At 39.3% G+C, this 27,955-nt stretch overlaps 1 protein-coding gene across 3 annotated transcripts in view; it reads left to right on the plus strand.

The window, feature by feature from the left end:
- Positions 1–82: 82 nt before the first annotated feature.
- NEDD4 (NEDD4 E3 ubiquitin protein ligase) overlaps positions 83–27,955 on the plus strand; it is a 167,963-nt gene continuing 140,090 nt past the window's right edge. The window contains exons 1-3 of one of the 3 annotated variants that reach the window (XM_063639393.1): positions 224–308; positions 22,537–22,682; positions 25,834–25,907. Coding sequence is in view for 1 of the 3 variants with exons in the window: in XM_055279239.2 (XP_055135214.2) it covers positions 264–308; positions 25,834–25,907 (119 nt within the window). In the remaining 2 variants the exon portion in view is untranslated. Of the gene's footprint in view, positions 309–22,536; positions 22,683–25,833; positions 25,908–26,187; positions 26,305–27,955 lie in introns of those variants that run through there. The other 2 variants (XM_055279239.2, XM_055279240.2) reach the window with 2 other exon arrangements.

The following is a 27,955-nucleotide window of genomic DNA, read 5'->3' on the forward strand; positions in this document are numbered from 1 at the left end:
CGCGCCCTCCCCGCTCCCCGAGCCCCGCCGCGCGCGCCCCCGCCCAGCCCCAGGAGCGCGCGCCGCCGGCCTTTTCCCGCCGCGCTGCCGGGGCCGCTAGTGCCCGCTCGCCGGGGGAGGCGCTGCTGTCGCTGAGGGAGCGCCTCCTCCCCTTCCTCCAACTCTTCCCCGCCTCCTCCCGCTTCTCCTCCTTCTCCTCCTCCTCCACAGTTGCCTGCCCTGGGCGGGGGCGAGCGCGTCCGGTTTGCTGGAAGCGTTCGGAAATGGCAACTTGCGCGGTGGAGGTGTTCGGGCTCCCGGAGGACGAGGTGCGGGGACCGCGGGGCTGCGGGGCGGGCTTCCCTTCGGGTTATTCAGCAGCCGGACCCGGGGAGGTAGCGGCGGCGGCCACGACCGGAGGCTCCGCTGTCAGCCCCTCCTCCCTCGGCGCGAGCCTGGGGAGCGCGCGAGGCGCGGCTGGGACTGTGGGGGCGGCATGGCGCGCGGGCGCTGGGGGCTCGCCGGAGGGAGCAAGCGCGTCGGGTCCCACCCGCCCCTGCCCGGAGCGGCCGCCGCCTTCCTTCTCGGTTTCCTTCGGGAAGTGTCGAGGAGGGGGCTAGGCGGCCGGCGGGGGACGCACATCACCGCGCCAGCCCCTTCCTGCCACCCCCGCCGGGTGTGCGGAGCTCCCAGGCGTTGGGAGAGGGTTGCAGCATCCCCGCTGTCGATTCGCTTGCTCTGGCAGAGGCCGGGCCGAGTTAACTTTACGGACTTGTCATTCGCTGGTTTGTTTTTTTCTTCTTTATCTGAAATCCTTTTTAATCCCCTAACTAGAGACAGGGATGGGAGAGCAGGAACATAAATGTTCCTCCTCCTCTTTAGCAACAAGTGTCCGCTGTGAGAAGTTCATGCTTTATTTCACTGGTCGTCGTTGATGTTAAAAAGTAAAGCCAAAAAGGTATAAATACTTCCTAAAGAAGTTACCACACCTGTTCCCTTTGAAAACTAGATTAAGCTCTGGGATTTGAAGAAGGCAAAGCTGTTTCTTTTTAGCTAAATAACATGCTGATTATGCCTATGCTTGTTAAAAATATTGTAAGACCATTTGGAAAGGTTGTTCCGTCGTAAATGATATGTGGCTTCTGTGTGTTCTTGGAGATTGTCTCAAAAATGCAAATGGTTGGGAGATGAAAAGGCTGTATATAGTCTAACAGTGACTGGTTCCGAGTGAAAAAAATCAATTTTTTTTGCCTTCTTGTTGGCTAAGCTGCCACATGTACCTGTTATCAAGATTAGACCCAGTTAACTGAAAATCCATCAACCTAATTTATACTGCTTAAGTATTGTAATACTTAAGTTGTATAGTTCCTTCTCTTAGTACCTTGGTGTCGTCAAACATTTTACACTTCTCTTGAGAGCTCTTTGTTTATAAAGGGTGGGCAATTTGTTAATGCAGTCAAGTTATTTCAGGATATTTTGAGAATGCTTACGTGATGCGATTAGAATTTAATTTCCTAGTTATTGCTGCCAGAAGAGAAACGAAGTGATGATGGACAAATGGTGGCGGCTCATAGTCCCTCAGAAACAATAGTCAATGTGTTATAGCTAAAGATATCATTCTAGCTAATGGCACCTTTATTCTGTAGACGAGATCAGAAGATAATACAGCACTTCACCTGTGGTCGCTTTCTTATCAGACAGATTCCCCTGCTTGCTACATAGACAGCCCAGTGCAGTTAACTTCAAGCTGGTGTCCAACCCAGTCAGGCTGGCCTTGGACTTTCTTTCCCTGCTGTATTCACAGGTAGGCCCTGCTAATTGCAGATGTCTCATCTCACCGCCTTCCAGCAGAGCCAGTTGATCTTAAAGAAAATAGTGCCAAAGGTATCATTCACCATCTGTTTTCTCCCTCTTGGTACATGATCAGTGTTTTTAATTATCTACTTTAGTAATTTCTCTGTTTTCAATCATCACCCCTCTGCCCAGCTGAAATAAAACTAATTGTGGCAGTTAATGGGTGGTCGGTAAGGAACTGGGGCCAAAGCCCAGAAACTCCACCCTTTGAAATGTGGATTTCCTCAACTTGCTGAAGGATTTGTACTTCTAGGAAGTTTCATGGAATGTGGCCTATCCCATTCACATTCTGGGAGTTCTGGCTGTCAGTTCCATGACTCTAATTTGCTTCTATCCCCTCTCTGTTTTGTCCACATTGAGGAAAGGAGTGAGATAGGAAGATAAGAGACATGATGATGAAGAATCTTCCACTTCTTCCATTGTGATTGGATTATTCATTCAACAGACATTCATTTACTGTTTGCTCTGTATCATGCATTGTGCTAGGCACCAGGGATAGAGAGGGAAAAAAGACAGTCTCAGCTTAGGACTGAGGGAAGGATAAAAGTCACTTTTTTTCTTGTGGAGGTTGCCGTCTCCACTATCATTTGCCATTTATTTTCTGGTCCATCACAAAAGTAAAAGAAGGATTGAAACCACACTCCCCCCCTCCCCACCCCCAAACACCCCTTTTGTTAAAGGAAGAAAGCATTGCAGCTATGTCACTTCTAAAACTCACAGACTAGTCTGGAAATAGGCAGCCCTCTGCTGTTGATTAAAAGTAAAGTGCTTTTTCATTACAACAAAAGGAGAGGATTCTTATTTTAAATTTGAAACTAAAACAGGGAGAAAAATAATTTGAAATGGGATAGAAGACAGTGAAAGAGTTGTAATTTAATCAGTATATAGTGAATAGTCGCTGAGTCAGTGTCTGAGCATATTAGCACTGAAGTATGCTAAAATGTAGATCATAATACCTTTCTCTCACTTTTCAGTGAGTTTTGGCTCTTCTTCTACATATAAGTGACTTATAGTAAGAGATCACCCTGGCTGCATGTGCAGGATTTTGCCATTAAAGTGTTAACAAACAAAGGAGGAAGTGTAGTCTAATTTATACCAGATTTGCTCTGGTCACTTGAGATTAACGGTAGAGAATAACATGCACTGATCTTTATTGGGGAGCAGTGTGGTGGATGCGGGGACTGGAATTCAGCATCGCTTCCCACCTCCTTCCCATGCACCTCCCTGTGATATGGAGGTGGGAAAACAACACTGTTTCCCACACTCCATTGAAATTAATGGTCTGGATCCAAAATAGGCACCCCAGTTAAGTGCACTTGAGATTTGGGGAGTGGAAATGAGGTGGAGCATATTGTTTTGTTTCTTTGGCTTTTTCGCACAGTCATGTAAACGTCTGATTTTTCTGGAAAAGTATTCCAGTATCTGGTAACTTGCTTTGTACATATTGATAGGAAGTCACCGAAGTAGTGGTAATGGTGGCTTCCAGACATCAAGACTGATTATATTCTTGAAGTCATCAGTTCTGGTGATGACTCCTGATCATCTGCCTTTCTGACTGGGAGAGGTAGTAGCTTCCTGGGTGGGTCAGTTCTGCCATGTTTCTGATCTTCTAGAACTGCAGTCCCCAACTGTTTTGGCACCAGGGACCGGTTTCATGGAAGATAGTTTTTCCATGGACCAGGGATGAGGTCTAGTGGTTTCAGGATGATTCAAGCACATTACATGTATTGTGCACTTCTATTATTATTACATTGTAATATATAATGAAATAATTATACAGCTCACCGTAATGTAGAATTAGTGGGAGCCCTGAGCTTGTTTTCCTGCAACTAGATGGTCCCAAGTGTGGGTGACGGTAATGGGAGACAGGGAGACAGTGACAAATCATCAGGCATTAGATTCTTATAAGGGGCACACAACCTAGATCCCTTGCATGGACAGTTCACAATAGGGGTCATGCTCTTATGAGAATCTAATGCCGCTGCTGATCTGACAGGCAGCGGAGCTCAGGAGGTAATGTGATCGATGAGGAGTGGCTGTAAATACAGATGAAGCTTTGCTCACTGGCCTGCCACTCACCTCCTGCTGTGTGGCTGGTTCTTAAGGTTGGGGACCCCTGCTCTAGAAGTCCAGCCTAGCACCTACTCTTCCAGCTCTTCCAAAAATTTTGTAAGCATCTAATCCCCTGTATTAGCTTCTTTCTTCTTAAAGCATCGAGAATGATTTCTGTTTCCTATAAGAAAGCCTGACTGAAGCAAGGAAAAAAAGGAAGGAAATAAAGAGGAGTTTAGAGTCTCCGCTATCGGTATGGAGAGTGCAGTTTGCACATAGAGAATAATAGATGCCCCTGGTGGCAGCAGCCACGACAATGCATAAGCAAAAGGGTAAGAAGGGCATATTATGATATTTCTGGACCCACTAAGGCTGAGCAGAAGACCCTTACTCAGTCTCGGAACAAACTTCCCAAACCTTTATGTACTACACACAAAGGAGGAGAAGCATAGGTTAAGCAGCAGCTGTATTAGTAATTTCTCCCAATCTTTCATGTATTGTTTTTGCCATTAGTGCTTTTTTCAACTCTTTAATTCCAGGATCATTATGAAGTATTTTTCATGGACCCAGGGACTAAAGAAGTGAATAAATATAGTGTATTTTTAAAATAATTTATTTTTAAATTATATATTTACTTTTGAGATGGAGTCTTGCTCTGTCACGCAGGCTGGAGTGCAATGGCGTGATCTCAACTCACTGCACCCTCTGCCTCCCAGGTTCCAGCGATTTTCCTGCCTCAGCCTCCAGGATAGCTGGGATTACAGGTGCACACCACCACGCCCAGCTAATTTTTGTATTTCTAGTAGAGATGGGGTTTTACCATGTTGGCCAGGCTGGTCTCGAACTCCTGACCTCAGATGATCCGCCTGCCTCGGCCTTCCAAAGTGCTGGGATTGCAGGCATGAGGCACCACGCCCATCCTATTTTAAAATTATTTTAAACCATCAGAAAAGTTGAAAGTACAACACAAAGAGCTCCAGTATCCTTCTCATGCAGATTCTGCAACTGTTAACCTTTTCACTGCAATTGTTCCATCACCTTTTTTTGCCATTTTCATTAATCTTTTTCTGAACTACTTGAGAGCAAGCTGCAGACACAATGCCCCATCATCTTTAAATACTCTAGTGTGTATTTTTCTAAAACAAGAATACTTTCCTGCATAACAACCATACACCCTTCCAAGCTAGGAAGTGGACACTGATACAACAATTCCATTCCATCCACAGATACCATCCAAATTTTGATAAATGTTACTAATAATTTCTCTTTTTCCTTTTCTGTCTAAGAACCTATCTGGGAACATATATTGCATTTACTTGGCATGTCTTTGCAGTCTCTTCTAATCTGTAACATTTCCTCAGTTTTTCTTATCCTAAACAGTTTTAAGAAGGACAGGCCTTGGCCGGGCGTGGTGACTCACGTCTGTAATCCCAGCACTTTGGGAGGCTGAGACGGGTGGATCACGAGGTCAGGAGATCGAGACCATCCTGGCTAACACGGTGAAACCCCGTCTCCACTAAAAATACAAAAAAAAAAAATAGCCAGGCGTGGTGGCTGGCGCCTGTAGTCCCAGCTACTTGGGAGGCTGAGGCAGGAGAATGGCGTGAACCCAGGAGGCGGAGCTTGCAGTGAGTCAAGATCATGCCACTGCACTCCAGCCTGGGCAATAGAGCGAGACTCTGTCTCACCAAAAAAAAAAAAAAAAAAAGGACAGGCCTTACATCCTATGATGTTTCTCATTTTGGGTCTGTTTAGTGTTTCTTGTTGACCATGTTCAGGTCACACTCTCTTGGCAGGAATCACAGAAATGATGCTGTGTTCTTCCCATGCATCACACCATGGGACACATGATGCTGACTTGTCCCAACACTGTCAGTGACCTTAATCACTTGGTCACCTTGGTGTCTGCCAGGTTTCTTCTCTGTAATGTCACCCTTTTTCTCTTTATAATTGATAGTATTTTCGGGGGACATATTGTAAGATTATGCCAATATCCTATTTCTCATCAAGTCTTCATCCTCAGTTTTAGCATCCATTGATGAATTCTATCTGAACCAAACACCACTGTTTTGTTTTATTTCCATCTGTTAGTTGGCATTCTATGTAAGAAGAGCTTTCCTTTTCCGGTCATTTATCAGCATAGACTTGTAAAATCCCACTTTATTCAGCAGGTTGTAATCAGTTACTGTCATTAAATATTTTATTGCTCATACTGTCCCAATTTGTCCAGTGGGAGCCCTTTCAAGGAGGTTCCTAGGTCTTCATAACAAGTCCCCATCATTCTTTGAACACTTTCTGGCAGAAGTTGTTCCAGGCTTCTCTTGTGTTTTGCTTGGCTCAGCTATCTGCAATCAGCCATTTTCCCTAGGAGCACTGGTCCTATTTAGTATAAAATGGTTTTTACATGCTACAATTTGGGTACTTGGTGTGCTCATTGTTACTGGGATATACTCTTGGGCCATCTCTGAACAGTTAAGAAGCGTATGTGTGTGTGTTTGTGTGTGTATGTGTACTATACACACATGTATAAGTATACACAAAGATCTATAGCTATTTCTATATCAATCTGTAAATACATAACTTTAAAAATCATTAATTCCTTTGGGAGGCCGAGGTGGGCGGATCACGAGGTCAGGAGATTGAGCCCATCCTGGCTAACACGGTGAAACCCTGTCTCTACTAAAAATACAAAAAATTAGCCGGGCAAGGTGGTGGGCGCCTGTAGTCCCAGCTACGTGGGAGGCTGAGGCAGGAGAATGGCGTGAACCCCGGGGGGCGGAGCCTGCAGTGAGCCGAGATCGCGCGATCAAACCTAATACCTGAGTTCCTTTATAGCCATAAGTACCTTTTCTAACAGTGAAAAAATTTGACTTTTATTATCCTTAATATATTTGTTCATTTACTTATGTGTTCAGTGTAACTAACTTCCTGACCACGCAGACATCTCCTCTGCCACGTCAGCTCTTCACATCCTTGGATGCCAGTGGGAGTATTGCTATTCTCTATGCAGCATCCCTATGCAACACTCTCCTCCCCTCCTCAGTACCCTTGCCAGTGGACACCCTTCTGATGCATCTCTGTATGGCACCTCCCTCCTCCCCTCAGTGCCCCATGCTGGCGAGCATGCCAACCGTGCACCGCTGTGAAATTCCCCCTCACCCCACAGACATTTTCTGTCGTGGACCGTGGTTGACTGCTCTGTGCCAGGCACAGAAGAGGAGAAGGAACTATAATTTCTTTTATAGGTAATTAGCAATTCGTATATCACATAGGAGTAGAATCTTTGAGCTGGAAGAGACCTTGTAAATAAATCATTTAGGGTGAGCAGGGGTATAGAAAATGGGATTCTTTTGGGTTCGAATTCTGGCCCTATCACTTACTTGGTGAATCTTGCATAATTGTTTAACATCAGTCAGAGCAGGATATTTAAGTCTGCTGATTCTCCCATCCCCTTGCTGTCTCAGAAATATTCTATAGCATTTGGAGACATGCAGGAACCAACTGAACACAATTGCTTCTCAATCTATCATGGTTATCTACTCCAGAGCTGAATCTTTAAGTCAGATTGCTGATTTGAATTGCTAAACCCATTGTTCTGCTGAATTCTGTGGCAATTGATGTTACTTCTTTACAACTTCTATTTCTTCTGGCCTCCTTGCCAATTGTATCAAAGTTTAAGAGGATGAATGGGGAGGAGATAGGAGAAGTCTGGAGATAAATGCACAGCACAAATAAATAAAAAGCATTTTGATAAGACTTTTCTGAAAGTTGAGTAAATATGTCTGTAGCCTATTATTATAAGTCATGGCTGGACTCAAATGTCTAGCTTTGACTGATGTGAGACATGTTGGGGCAATGAAGAGAGTAATATGAACAAACAATCATGGCTGTCAATAAAGATGCTTTAGTGAAAGTATTCTCCTTTGGGAAAAAGAGTCAACCTAAATAAATAACAACTGCCTTTAACTGAATACCCACTACGTGCCAGGCACGTAGATTTTTTCATACTTTAGCTGTAATCATCACAACATTATTGCAGAAGTAGGAAGTATTACCCCTATTTTAGAGATAAGGAATATGAGATTCTGATTTGTTCAAGAACCTTCTCCCAGTAGGTAGCAGATCTGGTTTTGAAACGCAGATCTCTTTCATAACAAACACTTGGTCCTTCCACTTTCTTGCTACTAATACACAAATAAAATAATTTAACAGAAGACTTTTTCTCAGGAAGATGATGAATGTGAATGGAATATGTGCAAAATTAACTTGTAATTGTTAATGCTCTCATTTCCACATCTTCTTGTCTTTTCTTGATAAAGCTTTTAGGTGGACCTCTGAAGTACTTGATTTCTGTATTTGCTTAACAAATATTTGATGAACACTATGTATCAGGCACGTGGGTCAGGGCATGAGGTATAATGATATACAATATACTTTACCGACTTTATAGCCAAGAGGGAGAGAGAAACATTAAATAAATTATCACACATCAATGTTTTATAAGTGTTATTAAGGAAAGCAGTGCAAGATGAAAGTATATATAACAGGCTGGGCACAGTGGCTCACGCCTGTAATCCTAGCACTTTGGGAGGCTGAGGTGGGTGGATCGCTTGAGGTCAGGAGTTTGAGACCAGCCTGGCCAACATGGTGAAACCCTGTCTCTACCAAAATTACAAAAATTAGCCAGGCATGGTAGCATATACCTATAGTCTCAGGTATTTGAGAGGCTGAGGCAGAAAAATTGTTTGAATCCAGGAGGCGGGGTTGCAGTGAACCGAGACTGTGCCACTGCACTCCAACCTGGGCAACAGAACAAGACTCTGTCTCCAAAAAAAAAAATATATATATATATTTATATATATTTATTATATATAATATATATTTATATATATATTATATATAATAATATATAATATATAATATATATTATATATAATAATATATAATATATAATATATATTGTATATAATAATATATAATATATATTTTATATTATATAATAATATATAATATATATTATATATTATTATATATAATATAAAATATATATTATATATTATTATATATAATATATATTATATATTATATATTATTATATATAATATATTATATATTATATATTATATATTATTATATATAATAAATATATAAATATATATTATATATAATAAATATATATAAATATATATATATTATATATATTTCTAAAAATTAATTATATGGTGTGGAGAAGGGAGAAAATATCAAGGAAATTGAAACTAAGGATGAATAGGAGTTAGCAGTTGAAGAGTGGGGCAAAAAGCCTTCTGAGTAAATAGAACCACATGTGCAAAAGATGGGATGGAGACGAACATGAAGGCTGGAGTGCTAGAACAAGAGGGACAATGTCAGCAGATGAGGCTGGAGAGGATAGCCTGATCAGGCAAGGCCTGGCATGCCATGTTGAGGATTTGGAATTGGATACCAAGTGGAATGGAAATCAAATGCACACACACACACACACACACACACACACGCCCCATTGTCATCATCATCATTATTTTTCATAGTTAATATTTGTTCCTCATATGCTTAACATTTGTTTGCTAGTTATTTCTTTATTTCTTCTTGCTTCTTCACCTTTCCATCTGGGATCACTTTTTCTGCCTAAAGTACATCATCTAGAATTTCTTTTTTTTTTTTTTTTAAGAGATGGAGTTTCACTCTCGTCACCCAGGCTGAAATGCAATGGCACAATCTCGGTTCACTGCAACCTCTGCCTCCTGGGTTTAAGCGCTTCTCCTCCTTCAGCCTCCCGAGTAGCTGGGATTACAGGCACCAGTCACCACGCCTTGCTAATTTTTTTTATTTTTAGTAGAGACAGGGTTTCACCATGTTGGCCAGGCTGGTCTCGAACTCCTGACCTCAGGTGATCCACCTGCCTTGGCCTCCCAAAGTGCTGGGATTACAGGTGTGAGCCACCACCCCCAGCCCTAGAATTTCTTTTACTGACTGTTTGTTGGAATTGAACTTTCTCAGTTTTTGTTTTTGTCTGAAAATGTATTGATTTTGCCTTCTTTTATGGAATGGGGGTAGGGAAGAGTAAAATTTACAAAGAGTGAAATGCACAGATTATAAATGTATAATTTGATGATTTTCAGCATGTAAAGCCAGTAACCCAGTTATGATATAGAATATTCCCATCATTCCAGAATGCTCCCTTGGGCCCTCTTCCAGTCAATTCTACCCCTACTCTATATGCAGCCTTTTGTCACCATAGATTACCTTTGTCTGTTCTAGAACTTCATGTAAATGGAATGTACATTATGTACTCTTTTGTGTCTTGGTTCTTTTTTTGAGAGTCATCCATGGGGTTGTTTGTATCAACAGCTCATTCTTTTTCTTGCTGAAGAGTATTTCATTGTATGAATATATCCATTCTCCTTTGATGGACACATTGATCGTTTCCAACTTTGTGCTGTTATGAATAAACCTACAGTGAACATCTATAAATCTTTTCATAAAAGTATATTTTTATTTATTTTATTTTATTTATTTTATTTCTCTTGTGTAAATACCTAGGAATGGAATTTCTGGGTCATAGGGTTATATGTGTTTAACTTTATGAGAAACTGCCCAACAGTCTCCCAACACGATTGTACCGTTTTAATCTCCCATTGATAATATGTGAAAGTTCTAGTTGCTGCACATTCTTTCAGCAACATTTGAAGTTTCAGACAAAGCCTTCCTCCTACTCCTGTCTCCCAGCCTTCTCTAGTAACCTAGGTTATCAGCTCCATCTGTATCCTTCCAGTGATACTTTGTGTATAAAAAATAAATATGGTGTTATCACACTAAAAGTAGTGATAAGATGTAATGATGAGTTGTTCTTTCTTAGAAATTATGTAGTATTGATTGAATAAAGTCTAGTATTTTAAATGAGGAATACTTCCATAACCACATTAACTACAGCAGTTTCCTTTCCTACCCCCATGTTCTGTACCTGTGGTTGTCAACTTTAGTGTCCATCTGATTCATCTGAAGAGTTTGTTAAAATACAGACTACCCCACAGTGTGTGATTCAGTAGGTGTGGGCCTCAACATTTGCATATGTAACAAATTTCCATGTGGTGTTCATACTGCTAGTCCATGGCATCCAGTTTGAGCACTAATGCTTGCTCCTAAATCCAAGGATTCTGGATATTTCTTATTTATTATGGCCATTACGGTCAAAAACTCTTGAAGAATTTTGACTCCTGCATATGGGTATCATAGACTCCAGCTTTACAAGGACACTTCTAATTAATTTTACTTCTCAGTATGGGTGATCTTCCACTTACATTTTATAGACGGTTTCAAATAAATTTACATACCAGAGGAAGAAAACTGCTGTCAATCCATAGGTTCCAGTTTTTAGTTTGGAAAATACGGTCGCGATAAGTGATGTAGCATGTTGCTTAAAAGAAAAAAAAGGAGGCCGGGCATGGTGGCTCACATCTGTAATCCCGGCACTTTGGGAAGCTGAGGCGGGTGGATCACCTGAGGTCAGGAGTTCCAGACCAGCCTGGCCAACATGGTGGTGACATATGAGAATCCCACATATGTCTCTACTAAAAATACAAAAATTAGCTGTGTGTGGTGGTGGGCACCTGTAGTCTCAGCTACTCAGGAGGCTGAGGCAGGAGAATCGCTTGAATCTGGGAGGCAGACATTGCATGCAGTGAACCGAGATCATACCACTGCACTCCAGCCTGGGCGACAGAGTGAGACTCCGTCTCAAAAACAAAAAAGGAAAAAATATGCATCCCTCCCTAGCAGTATTTTTTGTTGAATATTTTGTGATTACCTTATTACCCTATATAAATACAGTATTATTCACATCTGAATCACTATACTATGTTTATAATTATTTATTTCACATTTTTTCTTTGGTTTAGTTTTCTGTATGTCTGCCACAAATTTAATTGCAAGCTGTTGGACAGAGCTTTAAAACCACTCAGTGCAGTAAAAATGTTATATATATGTGTGTATATATATATATATATATATATATATATGCACACACACACCCCTACACACACTAAAAAGTGAATGCTAGCCATTTCCTTTTCCTTGTTCTTGTTGAAGACAGCCTCTTGCTATGTTGCATTCCATCTGGACTGCTTGTTCTCTACACCTGTTGTGTAACCATCTTCTGTGGGCTTCCATTTGCCATCATTGTGAGAATTCACTTGATCTCTTTTCCGTGTTGAATCCACTGTTTCTTTAATTTCTTGTTTTCTTCTTTCCATATTTATTCCTTTATTTGGTGGCTTACATCCTCTGTACGAGGGTCAGGTACTGTTGACTGGAGCCTCTCACAGTAGAATGATCTGAACCTACCATTTCATTGTGGGATTCTCACATGTCACGATTTATAGCATTTTTTTCCCCTTGGATCACCCAGTTTGCTCAGTCTTCTGTTTGGTGGGTACAACAGCTGCTGTTCTCAAACCTAAGTTGGGGGATGAGGCTGGGGTCTCATTGGGCAAAGTTTTCCCTGCTTTTAATAAGGTGTCTTACTCCTATTTTCAGCTACTTTAGAAAGGTTTCTTGTTAATCCAGAATTTGTTAGCCCCTACTGTGTGCCAAGCATTCTGTTGGTTTATACAGAGGGTATAAAGTTAATGAAAAGATGGGCAGGTGCAGTGGCTCACACCTGTAATCCTGGCACTGTGGGAGGCCAAAGGCAGGCAGATCACCTGAGGTCAGGCGTTCAAGATCAGCCTGGCCAACTTGGCGAAGCTAAAAATACAAAAATTAGCTGGGCATAGTGGCGCACGCCAGTAATCCCAGCTACTCGGGAGGCTGAGGCAGGAGAATCGCTTGAGCCCGTGAGGCAGAGGTTGCAGTGAGCTGAGATCACACCACTGCACTCCAATCTGGGCGACAAAGCGAGACCCTGTCTCAAAAAATAATAATTATTATAATTATAATTATGATTATAAAAAGTTAACTAAAAGTTTCCAAAATCTTAGTTTTAAAAGTGGAGAAAGGCATAAAGTTTATTGCCTCAGATACAAGATAGTATGTGATAAACGCTACATAAATGAGCCTCTGACAATGAGAAGATTAATTTCATCTAAGGCTTTTAGAAAAGATGGCATTTGGGCTTTGAAGAAAGGACAGAACTTTCTTTAAAGAAAAAATAGAATGTAAAATTTACAAAATGTTTAAGAAGTAAACTTTCATGATCTTATTACTTTAATAGCTATTTTTATTTTTGCATATTTCCTTCTAATCTTTCTGTGTGTGTTTTTACAGTTGTCATAGACTATATTTCAGCATTCTTATTTTTTCAATTAATATAATTAATCTGTTATAATAATAATTACTTTTTTAATGGCTTCAAAGGATTCTGCCCAGATTATATAGGATTTTAATAGTGAAGTAGTAAGGGAATCCAGTTTGTATAAAAACTCAGAAATAAGTAAAAATGGGGTATATATATATATTTTTAAAAATAGACTTATGAGGGTAGAGGACAACAGAGGAATGAGAGAAGGATGAATAATAATAAAAGATAAAATCTCTCAAGACTTGTGAGAAATGGAAAGACGTACAGCCCTGCGTTTCCTGTTCTTGTTTTTTTTTTTTTTGCATGGTCAAGAAATTGAAGAGCCGTTAGTAGATGTCTTCATGAATTGTGGAGAAAATCTCAGCCCTAAGAAGCTACCTTTTAATTACTGACGCTGCCTGCATAGATAACACATTACATCACATTACCGATTTGTTTCTCCTTGTCATTCAAAAAAGCCACATCTCTTTGCCTATAATTTGCAACTTTCTATTTTATTTTCAAAAAACAATAAAGCTCTCTTTACTCATGAGTTTGGAAGAGGGAGGGTTCAAGCTTTAGTGAAGAGCCCTGGTCTGGTATAATTTTGTCCCTGTTTTGATTACAGAAAGGGTGTTTAACTTTTGTTCCTTTTTTACTTATTTAAGCACTATCCAGATTTCTGTTAATAGTACTCAGGATCAGAATTCTAAAATTATTGAAGAGCTTTTTCTCTAGTTGCAGCATTTATGCTGTTTTCCTTCCTTTTCAAACGTGAGAGATTACAATCTCAACACATGAAAGTGATGGAAAAGACTAATTTGACAATTCCGTAGCATGAGATTATAAAATGAAGTTAAAACCAATGCAAATATTAAAATAAATGGCACTTAATTATGAAAGAAGTTTTTAATCCATATAGCTTATCAATTAATCTTAGCGTTTAAAATAACTAGTTCTGATTTTTATGGTGGGAAATGCAAGGAGAAAGGTTAAAAGTTAAATGTATCTGGGATAGCTGTGTTATTTATAATTCCCCTGGAATTGTTTTTGATTAATGCTTGTTAAATTTTCCCCATGAGGCTGGGGAGTGTTTCAGTCAAGGCTAACATGGATGGTTTTTAATATCAGGAGCTCCACAAATATGGATTAACTTTTTAGAGATATATGATAATCTCTTTCTCAGTTAAGGTCATGTAAATTATAACTGCTACCTGAACTTAGAAAAAATAAGATAAGTAACATTATTTGCTGTTGTCACTTTCAATTATACTTTACCACTTGAGAGAAATTGTACTTGTTAATTAAGTCATCACACAGAAGAGATTTTTAATTGGCAGAATTCAGTTTTGGAGATTCCTACCTATGTAACGTAGTATGGTTACTTCCCAGTAAACTGGTATAGTGAGAATTTGACTATCAGGGCCAATGGAATATTTCAGTTGGCCTATTTATTCAGTGACCTTCCAGAAAAAAAGGATAATCTTTTTAAATTAAAAAAAAAATAAGATTAAATAAAATCTCCGATTTTTGTGAATCCCTCCCCTCAGAAAACTGAAATTTCCTCTCTGGTTTTCAATTCCATCTTTATTTCTGATACCTGAGGATTTCCCTTCTTTGTTGAAAGATCAGCTATATATTTAATTTTATTTGGTGATGGAAGAAAGTTATTTTTATCTAGCATCTCCAGTCAGAGTTTTTTGTGTTGTGTTAATTTACCATATGGATTTTAGAATTAGTAGAATATTTACAGTCATGCATTGCTTAACAACAGGGATACATTCTGAGAAATGTGTCATTAGGCAATTGCATCATTGTGCAAATGTCATAGAGTGTAGTTACACAAACCTAGAAAGTATAGGCTACTACACACCTAGGCTGTGTGATATAGCCTATTCTTCCTAGTCTACAAACCTTTACAGCATGATACTGTACTGAATACTGTATGCAGTAGTAATACAATGTAAATATTGTGTACCTAAACATAGGAAAGGTAAAGTAAAAATGTGGTATTTTATGGGACCACCATCATATATGCTGTCCATCATTGGCCAAAATATCATTCTGCAACCATGACTATCTTATTTAGCTAGGCCTCCTGGAACAGGGTTGTTTGTAAGTCTTTAGAAGAAAGAAGGTTAAAATAAATAATCTATGATATGCATATTTTCTCCCACTCAGACTTCTTCTGAGAAAGGCATACAAGCCACTGCTTGCCAGTGGAATCATTTTAGAATAGAATCAGTTAATTTGCTATCTCTTGTGCTATAATATTTCATATTTGTTGATCTTTTAAAATTTTTAAAATGTTGGCCAGGCGCGGTGGCTCACTCCTGTAATCCCAGCACTTTGGGAGGCCGAGGCGGGCAGATCAGGAGGTCAGGAGATCGAGACCATCCTGGCTAACATGGTGAAACCCCGTCTCTACTAAAAATACAAAAAAAAAAATCAGCCAGGCGTGGTGGCGGGCGCCTGTAGTCCCAGCTCTTAGGGAGGCAAGGCAGGAGAATGGCATGAGCCCGGGAGGCGGAGCTTGCAGTGAAGTGAGATTGCACCACTGCACTCCAGCCTGGGCCACAGAGCGAGCCTCCATCTCAAAAAAAAAAAAAAAAAAAATTCGCCCAGGTTGGATAAGGGTACCCCTTTTGCCACATTCTTGCCAGCATTTGTTATTGCCCATCTTTTGGATAAGAGCCATTTTAACTGGGGTGAGATGATATCTCATTTTAGTTTTGATTTGCACTTCCCTGATGATCAGTGATGTTGAGCACCTTTTCAAATACTTGTTTTCCATTTGTATGTCTTCTTTTGAGAAATATCTATTCAGATCTTTTGCTCATTTTAATATCAGATTATTGGAGTTTTTCCTGTTGAGTTGTTTGAGCTTCATATATTTTCTAGTGATTAGTCTCTTGTTGGATAGTTTGCAAATATTTTTTCCCATTCTGTGGGCTGTCTCTTCACTTTGTTGATTGTTTCCTTTGCTGTACAGGAGCTTTTTAAGTTGATGTGATCCAATTTGTCCATTTATGCTTGGTTGCCTGTGCTTTTGGGTATTACTCAAGAAAGTTTTGCCTAGACCAGTGTTCTGGAGAGTTTCCTCAATGTTTTGATTTGATTTTTGTATATGACAAGAGATAGGGGTCTAGTTTGATTCTTCTACATATGGATATCCAGTTTTCCCAGCACCATTTATTGAATAGACTGTCCTTTACCCATTGTGTGTTCATGGCACCTTTATTAAAAAGGAGTTCACTATAGATGTGTAGATTTACTTCTGGGTTCTCTATTCTGTTCCATTGGTTTGTATGTCTGTTTTTATGCCAGTACCATGTTGTGTTGGATACTATAATGCTGTAGTATAATTTGAAGTCCAGTAATTAATTTGACTCCATTTTGTTCTTTTTGCTCAGGATGACTTTGGCTATTCTGGGTCTTTTGTGATTCCATATACTTTAGGATTGTTTTTTCTGTTTCTGTGAAGTATGTCATTGGTATTGTGATAGGAGTTGCATTGAATCTGTAGATTGCTTTGGGTAGTATGGACATTTTATCAATATTGATTGTTCCAATCCATGAACGTGGAATATTTTTCCCTTTTTTTTTTGGTGTCGTCTTCTATTTCTTTCATCTATAGTTTTCATTGTAGAGATCTCTCACTTCTTTGGTTAAGTTTATTCCTAGTTGTTTAATTTTATTTGTAGGGATTGTAACTGGGAATTACATTCTTGATTTCTTTTTCAGATTGTTCACTGTTGGCATATAAAAATGCTACTGATTTTAATACCTTGTTTCTTAAAATAAATGCTACTGATTTTTTATATATCGATTTTGTATCCTGCAACTTTACTGAATGTGTTTATCAGTTCTAATAGCTTTTGGGTGAAGTCTTTAGGTTTTCCAAATATAAGTTCATATCATTCCCAAATAAGAAAAATTTGATGTCTTCGTTTCTAATTTAGCTTCCCTTTCTTTTTCTTATCTGATTTCTCTAGCTAGGACCTCCAGTACTGTATTCAATAATAGTTGGAAAAGTGGGCGGCCAGGCACAGTGGCACACGACTGTAATCCCAGCACTTTGAGAGGCCAAGGTGGGTGGATTGCCTGAGGTCAGGAGTTCGAGACCAGCCTGGCTAACGTGGTGAAACCCTGTCTCTACTAAAACTACAAAAATTACCCGGGTGTGGTTGCGCACACCTGTAGTCCCAGCTAGTTGGGAGGCTGAGGCAGGAGAATCGCTTGAACCTGGGAGGCAGAGGTTGCAGTGAGCTGAGATCATGCCACTGCACTCCAGCCTGGGTGACAGAGCAAGACTCTATCTCAAAAAAAAAAAAAAAGAAAAGAAAGTGGACATCCTTATCTTGTTCCAGATCATAGAGGAAAGGCTTTCAGTTTCTCCCCATCTACCATGGCACCAGCTGTGGGTCTGTCATATATGGCTTTTATTGTGTTGAGCTATGTTCCATCTATAGTCAGGTTTTTGAGGTTTTTTAAATCATGAAGAGATGTTGAAATTTATCAAATGCTTTTTCAGCATCAGTTGAAATGATCATATGAGTTTTGTCCTCCATTCTGTTGATATGATGTTTCACTTTCATTTGTGTATGTTGAACCATCCTTTCATCCCTGATATGAATCCCACTTGGTCACGATGAATGATTTTTTTTCAATGTGTTGTCAAATTTGGTTTGCTAGTATTTTATTACGGATTTTTGCATCAATGTTTATCAGAGATATTGGCCTGTAGTTTTCTTTTTTCAATGGATCTTTGTCTGGTTTGGTATCAGAGTAATATTGGCCTTATGGAATGAGTATGGAAAGTATTCCCTCCTCCTCTATTTTTTGAAATACTTTGAGTAGGATTGGTATTAATTCTTCTTTAAATATTTGGTAGAATTTGGCAGCGAAGCCATCAGGTCCTAGGCTTCTTTTTGCTGGGGGACTTTACTACAGCTTCAACCTCGTTATTTGTTACTGGTCTTTTTATGTTTTGGATTTCTTCATGGTTCAGTCTTGGAAGGTTGCATGTGTATAGGAATTTATCCATTTCCTTTAGGTTTTACAATTTATTGGCATATAGTTGTTCGCAGTAGTCTCTAATGATCCTTTGAATTTCTGTGGTATCAGTTGTAATGTCTCCTTTTTCATCTGTGATTTTATTTATTTGGGCCTTCTCTCCTTAGTCTAGTTAAAGTTTTGTCTATTTTATCTTTTCAAAACACCAACATTTCATTTTGTTGATTCTTTGTATTATATTCTTTGTTTCAATTTCATTTATTTCTGCTCTGATCTTTATTATTTCTTCTAATTTTGGAGTTGGTTTGCTCTTGCTTTTCTAGTTCTTTAAGATGCATACCTAGGTTGTTTTTTTGTTTTGAAGTTTTTCTACTTTTTCATGTAGGTACTTATAGCTATAAGCTTCTCTTTTAGTACTGCTTTTGCTCTATTCCATAGGTTTGCTATGTTGGGTTTCCATTATTATTTGTTTCAAGAAATTATTTAATATCCTTCTTAATTTTTTCATTGATCTGCCAATCATTCAGGAGCATACTGTTTAATTTCCATTTGTTTGTATTATTTCCAAGTTCCTCTTATTATTGATTTCTAGTTTTATTCCATTGTAGTCAGAGAAGACACTTTTAAGATTTTAATTTTTTTAATTTTTTTCTTTTTCAAGACATGGCTACTCTGTTGACCAGGCTGGACTGCAGTGGCACAGTCATGGCTCCCTACAGCCCCAACTCTTGGGCCCAAGTGATCCTCCCACCTCAGCCTTCTGATAAGCTGGGAGTACCACTCTGCCTGTTTTTTTGTTGTTGTTTTTTTGTTTGTTTTTAAGAGATAGGGTCTGACTATGTTGCCCAGGCTGGTTTCAAACTCCTGGGCCCAAGAAGTCCTCCCATCTTGGCATCCCAAAGTGTTGGTATTAACAGGCATGAACCCTTGTGCCTAGCTGAATTTTTAAAGACTTCTTTTGTGGCTAACATATGGTTTATCCTTGAGAATGATCCATATGCCAAGGAGAAGAATATGTATTATGCAGCCATTGGATGAAATGTTCTGTAAATATCTATTAGGTCCATTTGGTTTACAGTGCAGATTAAGTCCAACATTTCTTTGTTGATTTTCTGTCTGAATGATCTATCCAGTGCCGAAAGTGGGATGTTGAAATTTCCAACTGTTACTATATTGAAGTCTAGCTCACTCTTTGACTTTAACAATATTTGCTTTATATAACTGGGTATTTCAGTGTTGGATTCATATGTATTTACAATTGTTGTATCATCTTGCTGAAATGATCCCTTTATAATTGTGTAATAACCTTTTTTGTCTCTTTTTTTAGTTTTTATATTGAAATCTGTTTGATCTGATATAGCTATTCCTGCTCTTTTTGGTTTTCATTGGCATGGAATATTTTCTCTGTCCCTTTATTTTCAGTCTATGTGTGTCTTTATAGGTGAAGTGCGTTTCTTGTATGCAACAGATTGTTGGGTACTGTTTTGTTAATCCATCAACCACTCTATGTCTTTTGATTGGAGAGTTTAGTTCACTTACATTCATTGTTATTATTGATAAGTAAGGACTTCTGTCATTTTTAATTTGTTTTCTGGTCGTTTTGTGGTCCTTTTTGTGAAAGTGTTTTCTTTAGTGGTATGCTTTAATTTCTTGGTTTATCTATTGTATGTGTCTATTGTAGATTTTTTAACTTGATGTTACATGAGGGTTGCAATTAACATCTTACAATGCATTATTTTAAACTGATGACAATTTAACTCTGCAAAAACAAACAGGAAAAGAGAAAACTAATAAAAACTCTACACTTTATCCTCCTTGGTTTTTAACTTTTTATTGTTTCTATTTGTGTCTTATTATATTGTCTATGTCTTTAGAAATTGTTGTAGTTATTATGTTTGATAGGTTCATCTTTTAGTCTTTCTGCCCAAGAGATGAGTAGTTTACACACCACAATTACAGTGATATAATATTCTGTATTTGTCTATGTACTTACTGTTACCTGTGAATTTTGTACCTTCAGATGATATCTTATCGCTTATTAATATCCTTTTCTTTTAGACTGTGGGACACCCTTTAGCATTTCTTGAAGGCTAGGTCTGATGTTGATTAAATCCCTCAGCTTTTGTTTGTCCAGGAAAGTCTTTATTTCTCCTTTATGTTTGAAGGGTATTTTCACTGGATATACTATTCTACAATAAACATTTTTTCCTTCAGCACTTTAAATAAATCATGCCACTGTCTCCTGCCTATTAGGTGTCCACTCAGCAACCTGCTGCCAGATATACTGGAGCTCCTTTGTTTTTTGTTTTGTTTTGTTTTTAATTTTCTCTTGCTGCTTCTAAGATCCATTCTTTATCTCTGGCCTTTGGGAGTTTGGTTACTAAATGTCTTAAGGTAGTCTTCTTTGGGTTAAATCTGCTTGATATTCTATAACCTTCCTGTGCCTGAATATTGATATCTTTCTCTAGGCTTAGAAAGTTCTCTGCTATTGTTTCTCTGAATAAACTTTCTACCTCAATTTCTCTTGCTACCTCCTCTTTAAAGCTAATAAGTCTTTTTTTTTTTTTTTTTTTTTTGAGACGGAGTCTCACTGTGTTGCCCAGGCTGGAGTGCAGTGGCACAATCTCTGCTGACTGTAGCCTCTGCCTCCCAGATTCAAGCATTTCTCTTGCCTCAGCCTCCTGAGTAGCTGGGATTACAGGTGCACGCTGCCACGCCTGGCTAATTTTTGTATTTTTAGTGGAGACGGGGTTTAACCATGTTAGACAGACTAGTCTCGAACTCCTGACCTCAAGAGATCCACTCGCCTCGGCCTCCCAAAGTGCTGGGATTACAGGCATGAGCCACCATGCCCGGCCCAATAACTCTTAACTTTGCCCTTTTGAGGCTATTTTCTAGATCCTGTAGGCATGCTTTGTTACTTTTATTCTTTTTTTATTTTTACTCCTCTGACAGTATATTTTCAAATAACCTGTCTTCAGGCTCGCTAATTCTTTCTTCTGCGTGATCAATTCTGCCTTTGAGAGATTCTAATGCATTCTTCAGTTTGCCAATTAATTTTTTCAACTCCAGAATTCTGCTTGATTCTTTATAAGAATCAAAGAGGTTTTTAATCTGTTTGTTAAATTTATTTGATAGGATCCTGAGATCCTTCTTTGTGTTTTCTTGTATTTCATTGCGCTTCCTCAAAACAGCTATTTTGATTTATCTGAGAGTTCACATATCTCTGTCCCTCTGGAATTGGTCACTGGTGCCCTATTTAGTTTGTTTGGTGAGATCATGTTGTCCTGGATGATGTTGATGCTTGTGGATGTTCACTAATGTCTGAACATTAAAGAGTTAGGTATTTATTCTAATCTTCACAGTCTGGACTGGTTTGTACCCATCCTTCTTGAGAAGGCTTTCCAAGTATTCAGAGGGAATCTTAAGTCTTCGGTCACTGAAGCCATATGTGAGCATATTAGGGGGTACCCCAAGGCCAATAATGATGTGACTGTTGTAGTCTTATGGAGGCACCAACTTGCTGGTCTTGGGTAAGATCTGGGAGAATTCCCTGGATTACCAGGCAGAGACTCTTGTTCTCTTCTCTTATTTTCCCCCAACCAATTGGAGTCTCTCCCTCTCTCTCTATCTCTTTCTCTGTTCTGAGCTGCCTGGAGTTGGCAGAAGGGTGACACAATCCTGTGGCCACCATCACTGGGACTGTGTTGGGTCACACCTGAAGCCAACACAGTACCAGATTTTGCCTAAGGCTTGTGGTGACTATTTCCTGGCTACCGCTTGTGTTTATTTAAGACCCAGTGGCTCTTCAGTCAGCAGGAGATGAATTTGCCAGGACTGGGTCTTTCTCTTAAGTGCAGTAGGTTCCCTTCTGGCCCATGGTGGGTCTGGAAATGCTGTCCAGGAGTTGGGGTGTGGGATTAGGGACTTTAGGAATCTGCTTGGTGCTTTATTTCACTGGGGCTGTCATGGTACCCAGGTTACAAGACAAAGTCCTTTTTATTCTTTCCCTTTGATTTTCTCAAGCAGACAGAGTCTCTGCCCATGGCCACCACTGCCCCAGACCTGTGGCTACTATAGTCTGGCTACTGCTGATATTTATTAAGGGCCCAAGGTCTCTTTAATCAGTAGATGGTGAGTCCTGCCAGGCCTGGGTCTCTCCCTTTAGGGCAGTGGGTTTCCTTCTGGCCCAGAGTGGGTCTAGAAATGCCCTCTCGGAGCTAAGGCCAGGAATCAGTGACTTTAGGAGTCTGATTGGTGCTTTATTTTTACTGTGACTGAGCTGGTACCCAAGTTGCAGACAATTTTGTTTTACTTTTCCCTCTCCTTTCCTTAAGCAGGAGTCTCCCTGTGGCCGCCACAGCTGGGAATGTGTTGGATCACACCTGAAGTCAGCATAATACTGAGTCTTGCCCAAGGCCTGTGGCAGCTGCTGCTTGGCTACCCCTGATGTTTATTCAAGGCCCAAGAGCTCTTTAGTCAGCAGGTAGTGAAATCTGGCAGGACTGGGTCCTTTCCTTCAGGGTGGCGGGTTCCCCTGTGGCCCAGGATGGGTCTAGAAATGTCTGGGAGTTATGACCTAGAATGGGGGCTTCAGGACTCTGGTTGCTGCTTTATTTTATTGTGGCTGTGCTGGTATCCAAGCTGGAGAACATAGTCTCCTCTACTCTTAGCTCTCCTCCTGGAGCTATGAACTGTGCTGTCTGAAGTTGGAGGAGGAGTGACACAAGCACACCCTTGGCCGCCCCGTCTGGTGTCTCGCTGGTTCATGTGCATCCCAAATCTACTGGCTCCAGGCCCAGCACAGTACCAGGACTTGCTCAGGGACTGCAGTCCTCATGGTCTAGACTGCCTTTTAAGCTTATTTAGAATCTCGGAGTGCTTTAGCCTACAGGGGCAAGGCTTGCCCAAACTTAGCCTTAAACTGCTGGGATGGACGATTCCCCTCTGGCTGAGGCTGGTCTAAATACTCCCTCCGTGGGTGCCAGCTGACTTCTGCCCTGTGTTGCCTTCCACTGCGACAGGGCAGCACTGAGTTCCAATGCAAAGTCCCACAATCACTTTGCCTTTCCTCCCGCAAAGGCATGGATTCTGTCTCAGCCACCACACTGCACTGTCAGGGCATGTGGGAAGGGTGGTGTGGGCAATTCAAGACTGTCTTTCCTACCCTCTTCAGTGCCTCTTTCCTTGATACGATGTTAAAACTAGGTACTATGATCAGTCACCTGATTTTTGGTTCTTATGTAGGTGCTTTCTTGTTAGAATTATTGTTTAATTTGATGTTCCTTGGTGGGGACTCTCACTGGAGGGTTCTAATGAGCCATCTTGCTCCGCCTCCTCCTCCATATTGGTTGATCTTAAAAAATGCTCCTGTAAATACTGTTGTACTTAAGTCCTTGTGTACATAGATGTACATTTATCTAGGGAAACATCTAAAAATACAGTTCCTGGGTTTTTGTTTTAGAACTTTAGTAAGCGTGTCAAACATCTCTTTAGAATGATCCATCAATTCACACTCCCACCAACAGTGCATTAGAGCTCTTTCTGCTGACCGGTGAGATTATCTTTTCATGTATTTCTTAGCCATTCTATATGGTATCTTGTACTAGGTTAATTATATTTTACATATTGATTTTTAGGAGTTATTCACATATTCTGGATAATTATCATTTGTCTCGATGTATATTTTAGATACTGCTGTAGATATTTTAGATACATCTACAGGAAGAAGTATCTAAAATATCCCCTTGCTTTTTCATTTTGCACGTGATATTTTTTCTCATACTAAAGGTATATAATTGTATTATTGTGGAATTTAATAATTTTTGCGATTAGGGTTGTATTTTTTAAATCTTTCCAAATGCTATAGAACTATTCTAAAATTTTAAATGAACTTTAAAAAAAATTTTCTTTTCACTTTTAGACTTTATCTGGAATTCGGTTTTATATTTTAGTATAAGATAGTGATTGAATGTTGTTTACTTCTTTACTCATTTTTACTCCTCTCTATGAATTTTGGAATTATTTGTAAAGATCCATGAAAAAATTTGAAGGGAGAGTGGGAATAGTATTAAATTTATAGATTACTTTGGAGAAAAAAGATAATATTAAATATTTTCACACATAAACATAGTGGATTTCTCCATTTATTGAAGGCTTCTTTACATTCTTCAATATTTTATAAATTTTTAAAAATAAGGTCTTGTTCTGTCACCCAGGCTGGAGTGCAGTGGTGTTCATAGCTCACTGTTACCTCAAATTCAGGCAATCCTCCTGCCTCAGCCTCTCTAGTAGCTGGGATTACAGACACAAGTTATCATGCCTGGCTTATTTTTTGGACGGATGGGGTCTTGTTATATTGCCTAGGCTGGTCTTGAACTCCTGGGCTCAAGCAATTCTCTCACGTTGGCCTCCCAAAGTGCTGTGTATAATTATAGGTGTGTGCCAGCATAACCAGCAATATTTTATAATGTTATCTATGAAGGTTTTTTATATTTCTTATTAATTTTATTTCTGTTCTAATAGTTTTGTAACTTGTGAATTTTTTAAAAAATATGCATAATGTTTTATATTTTCTTACCTTTTTATTTTGAACAATTTCAAACCTACAGAACAGTTAAAAGAGTAATATAAGTAGTACAGTATACACCTGTATACCCAAGAACTAGATCCACAAATTGGTAACATTTTGCTTATTCCCCTCTATTTGTGTACACACACACAGACACACACACACACACAGCATAGTTATGTTCAATTTTTTATTTGGTAAGTTATTTGAAAATAAGTTGCAAGCTTTATGATACTTTATCCCTAAGCACTTCAGTATGTATCTCTTAAATCTAAGACACTCTTTATAAAACCTCCATGCCATCATATCAAAGATATTTAATATTTGATCCATTACAATATCCACACATTATTATATACTCTGTTGTCTGTTGAATGGGATTTAAAAAATAACTTTTTCTAAGTAGTTATTACAAATGATCATGGGCTGGGTGCAGTGTCTCACACCTGTAATCTCAACATTTCAGGAGGCTGAGGCAGGCAGATCACCTGAGGTCAGGAGTTCAAGACCAGCCCAGCCAACAGTGAAACCCTGTCTCTACTAAAAATAGAAAAATTATCTGGGCATGGTGGCACATGCCTGTAATCGCAGCTACTCAGAAGGTTGAGGCATGAGAATCGCTTGAACCCGGGAGGCAGAGGTTGCAGTGAGCCAGGATCACACCACTGCACTCCAGCCTGGGCAACAGAGTGTGACTCTGTCTCAAAAAAAAAAAAACAAAAACCAAATGGTTATGAACTTTCAATTTTGTGTACGTATATAGCAATAATTGGAAATTCATATTAGTTGCAATACTTTGGCTTTAGATTTTCTTGAGCGCAGTGATAAATTCTTATTCAGTGTAATAAGTTGACTCAAGTTTTTGCTTATCTTTGTAAATAATCAGGTCATCTACAAATAATTTTCTTCTTTTCCTGTGTAACTTTTAATAAAATTAATTATTGAAAAAGATTCTTCAATTAATTTTAATATCCTAATTACTTTATTTGATATATATATTTTAAAAGATTGTGTCTTAGTTAACTTATAAGTACATGAAAATGAAATCTAAATTTTTGTATTTTAGGAAAATTCACGAATTGTGAGAGTAAAAGTTATAGCCGGAATAGGCCTTGCCAAGAAGGATATATTGGGAGCTAGGTAAGTATATCAATTTGGATTATAATTTTAAAACTTTGCATTTGTTAATTAGTTTTTCCAAATTTTGGTTAAATTAAAAATCAAATAGTATTAGTAAATTGTTGTGGAAAGTATAATAATAATATTACCAGTTGATGGTTTACTAAATCTCTTGGTATCTGAATTACTAAATTTGTGAAATTAGGCAGAAGTACAAATGATAGCAATAGTCACAAGATACATTATTGAGCTCTGCTTCTGGAAATTCGCAAAATTCTAACAGACTAATCCTTTAGCAGATAACAACCATAAACTCTGGACTTAATACAAAAAGCAGCAACCTGAAGGCAGTGGAGAGTGAACACAGCAGGCAGATTCTGGTGGGGAGTTCATGTTTGGAAGAAGGGAATTGTACTGAGTGAGTTCCTGATATTATGAATTGGTCTGAGGGCAAGTAGAATCAGAACCTGGAAAAACTGTAGTCTTCATGGCCTGGGAAAATAGCAGAATCCAAACTTTGGTTCAATTAAAAATCAAATAGGGCCAGGCATGGTGGCTCACGCCTGTAATCTTAGCACTTTGGGAGGCCGAGGCAGGCGGATCAGTCAAGGGTCAGGAGTTTGAGACCAGCCTGACCAACATGGTGAAACCCTGTCTCTACTAAAAATACAAAAATCATCCAGGAATCGCTTGAACCCAGGAGGCGGAGGTTGCAGTGAGCCAAGATTGTGCCATTGCACTCCAGTCTGGGCAACAGAGTGAGCCTCTGTCTCAAAAACAAAAATACATACAAACATGCATACATATATACATACATACATACATACCAAATAGTATTAGTAAGTTGTTGTGGAAAGTAGAATAATATTTCCAATTGTTGATTTACTGAATCTCTGAATCTGAAGAAAACATGGCAATGGTAAGGATTCTGGAAGGGAGAGAGCTGAAGAGCTCAGCAACTCAGCTGAAGACAAAAGATCTGAACAGAGATCACAGTCACTGCCTAAGAAACAGGGTTTGGGAGACTGAGGCAGACAGATTGCTTGAGCTCAGGAGTTTGAGACCAGCCTGGGCAATAAGGTGAAACGCTGTCTCTACAAAAAATCAGCTGGGCATGGTGGCACATGCCTGTACTTCTGGCTAAATGGGGGACTGAGTCAGGAGGATTGCTTGAGTCTGGGTGGTTGAGGCTGCAGTGAGCCAAGATTGTGCCAGTGCACTCCAGCCTGGGTGACAAAGTGAGACCGTGTCTCAAAAAACAAACAAGCAAAAACAGGATTTGTGGCTCTTTGTCCAAACAAGATGATTAATTGCATGATAGTCTTATTCTGTTTAGTGTTGCTATAACAGAATTCCTAAGACTGTGTATTTTGTAAAGAAAAGAGGTTGATTTGGTGAGTGGAAAGTTCAAGACTGGGCCTTTGCATCTAGTGAGGGCCTCAGGCTGCTTCAAGTCATGACAGAAACGGGAAGGGGACCTAGCGTACACAAAGAAATCACATGGCAAGAGTGGAAGCAAGGGGGAGGTGTGCCAGCCTCTTTTTGACAAATTGAGGGGAACAAATAGAATGAGAACTCACTGACTCCCTAGGGAGGGCATTAATATTCAGGAGGGATTTGCTCCCATGACCCTAATACCTCCAACCGAGACCCATCTTTCAATATTCCCACATTGGAAATCAAATTTCAACATGCGGTTTGGAGGATACAAATATCCAACCATAGAATGATAAGCAGACACACACACACACACACACACACACACACACACACACACACCAGCAGCAAAATTCAGTCTCCAAAACTTAACATTTATCATATATGTCCAGGATATAATGCAAAATTACTTATCTAAAAAGAACCAGGAAAATGGAACGCATTTTTAGTAGAGAAAAGAAAATATGCCCACAATAAATTTTAAAAATATTAAATGAAATGGAAACCATAAAAAAATGAAAATTCCAGGAGTGAAAAATACAGCATTTGAAATTAAAATTGTTGGGTCGATTTGTCAGCCAAATGGAGAAGAGGAAAGATTAACTGAACTTAAAGATACATCAGTAGAAATT

The sequence above is a fragment of the Symphalangus syndactylus genome, chromosome 5 (assembly GCF_028878055.3).
Source record: "Symphalangus syndactylus isolate Jambi chromosome 5, NHGRI_mSymSyn1-v2.1_pri, whole genome shotgun sequence".
Taxonomy (NCBI): Eukaryota; Metazoa; Chordata; class Mammalia; order Primates; family Hylobatidae; genus Symphalangus; species Symphalangus syndactylus.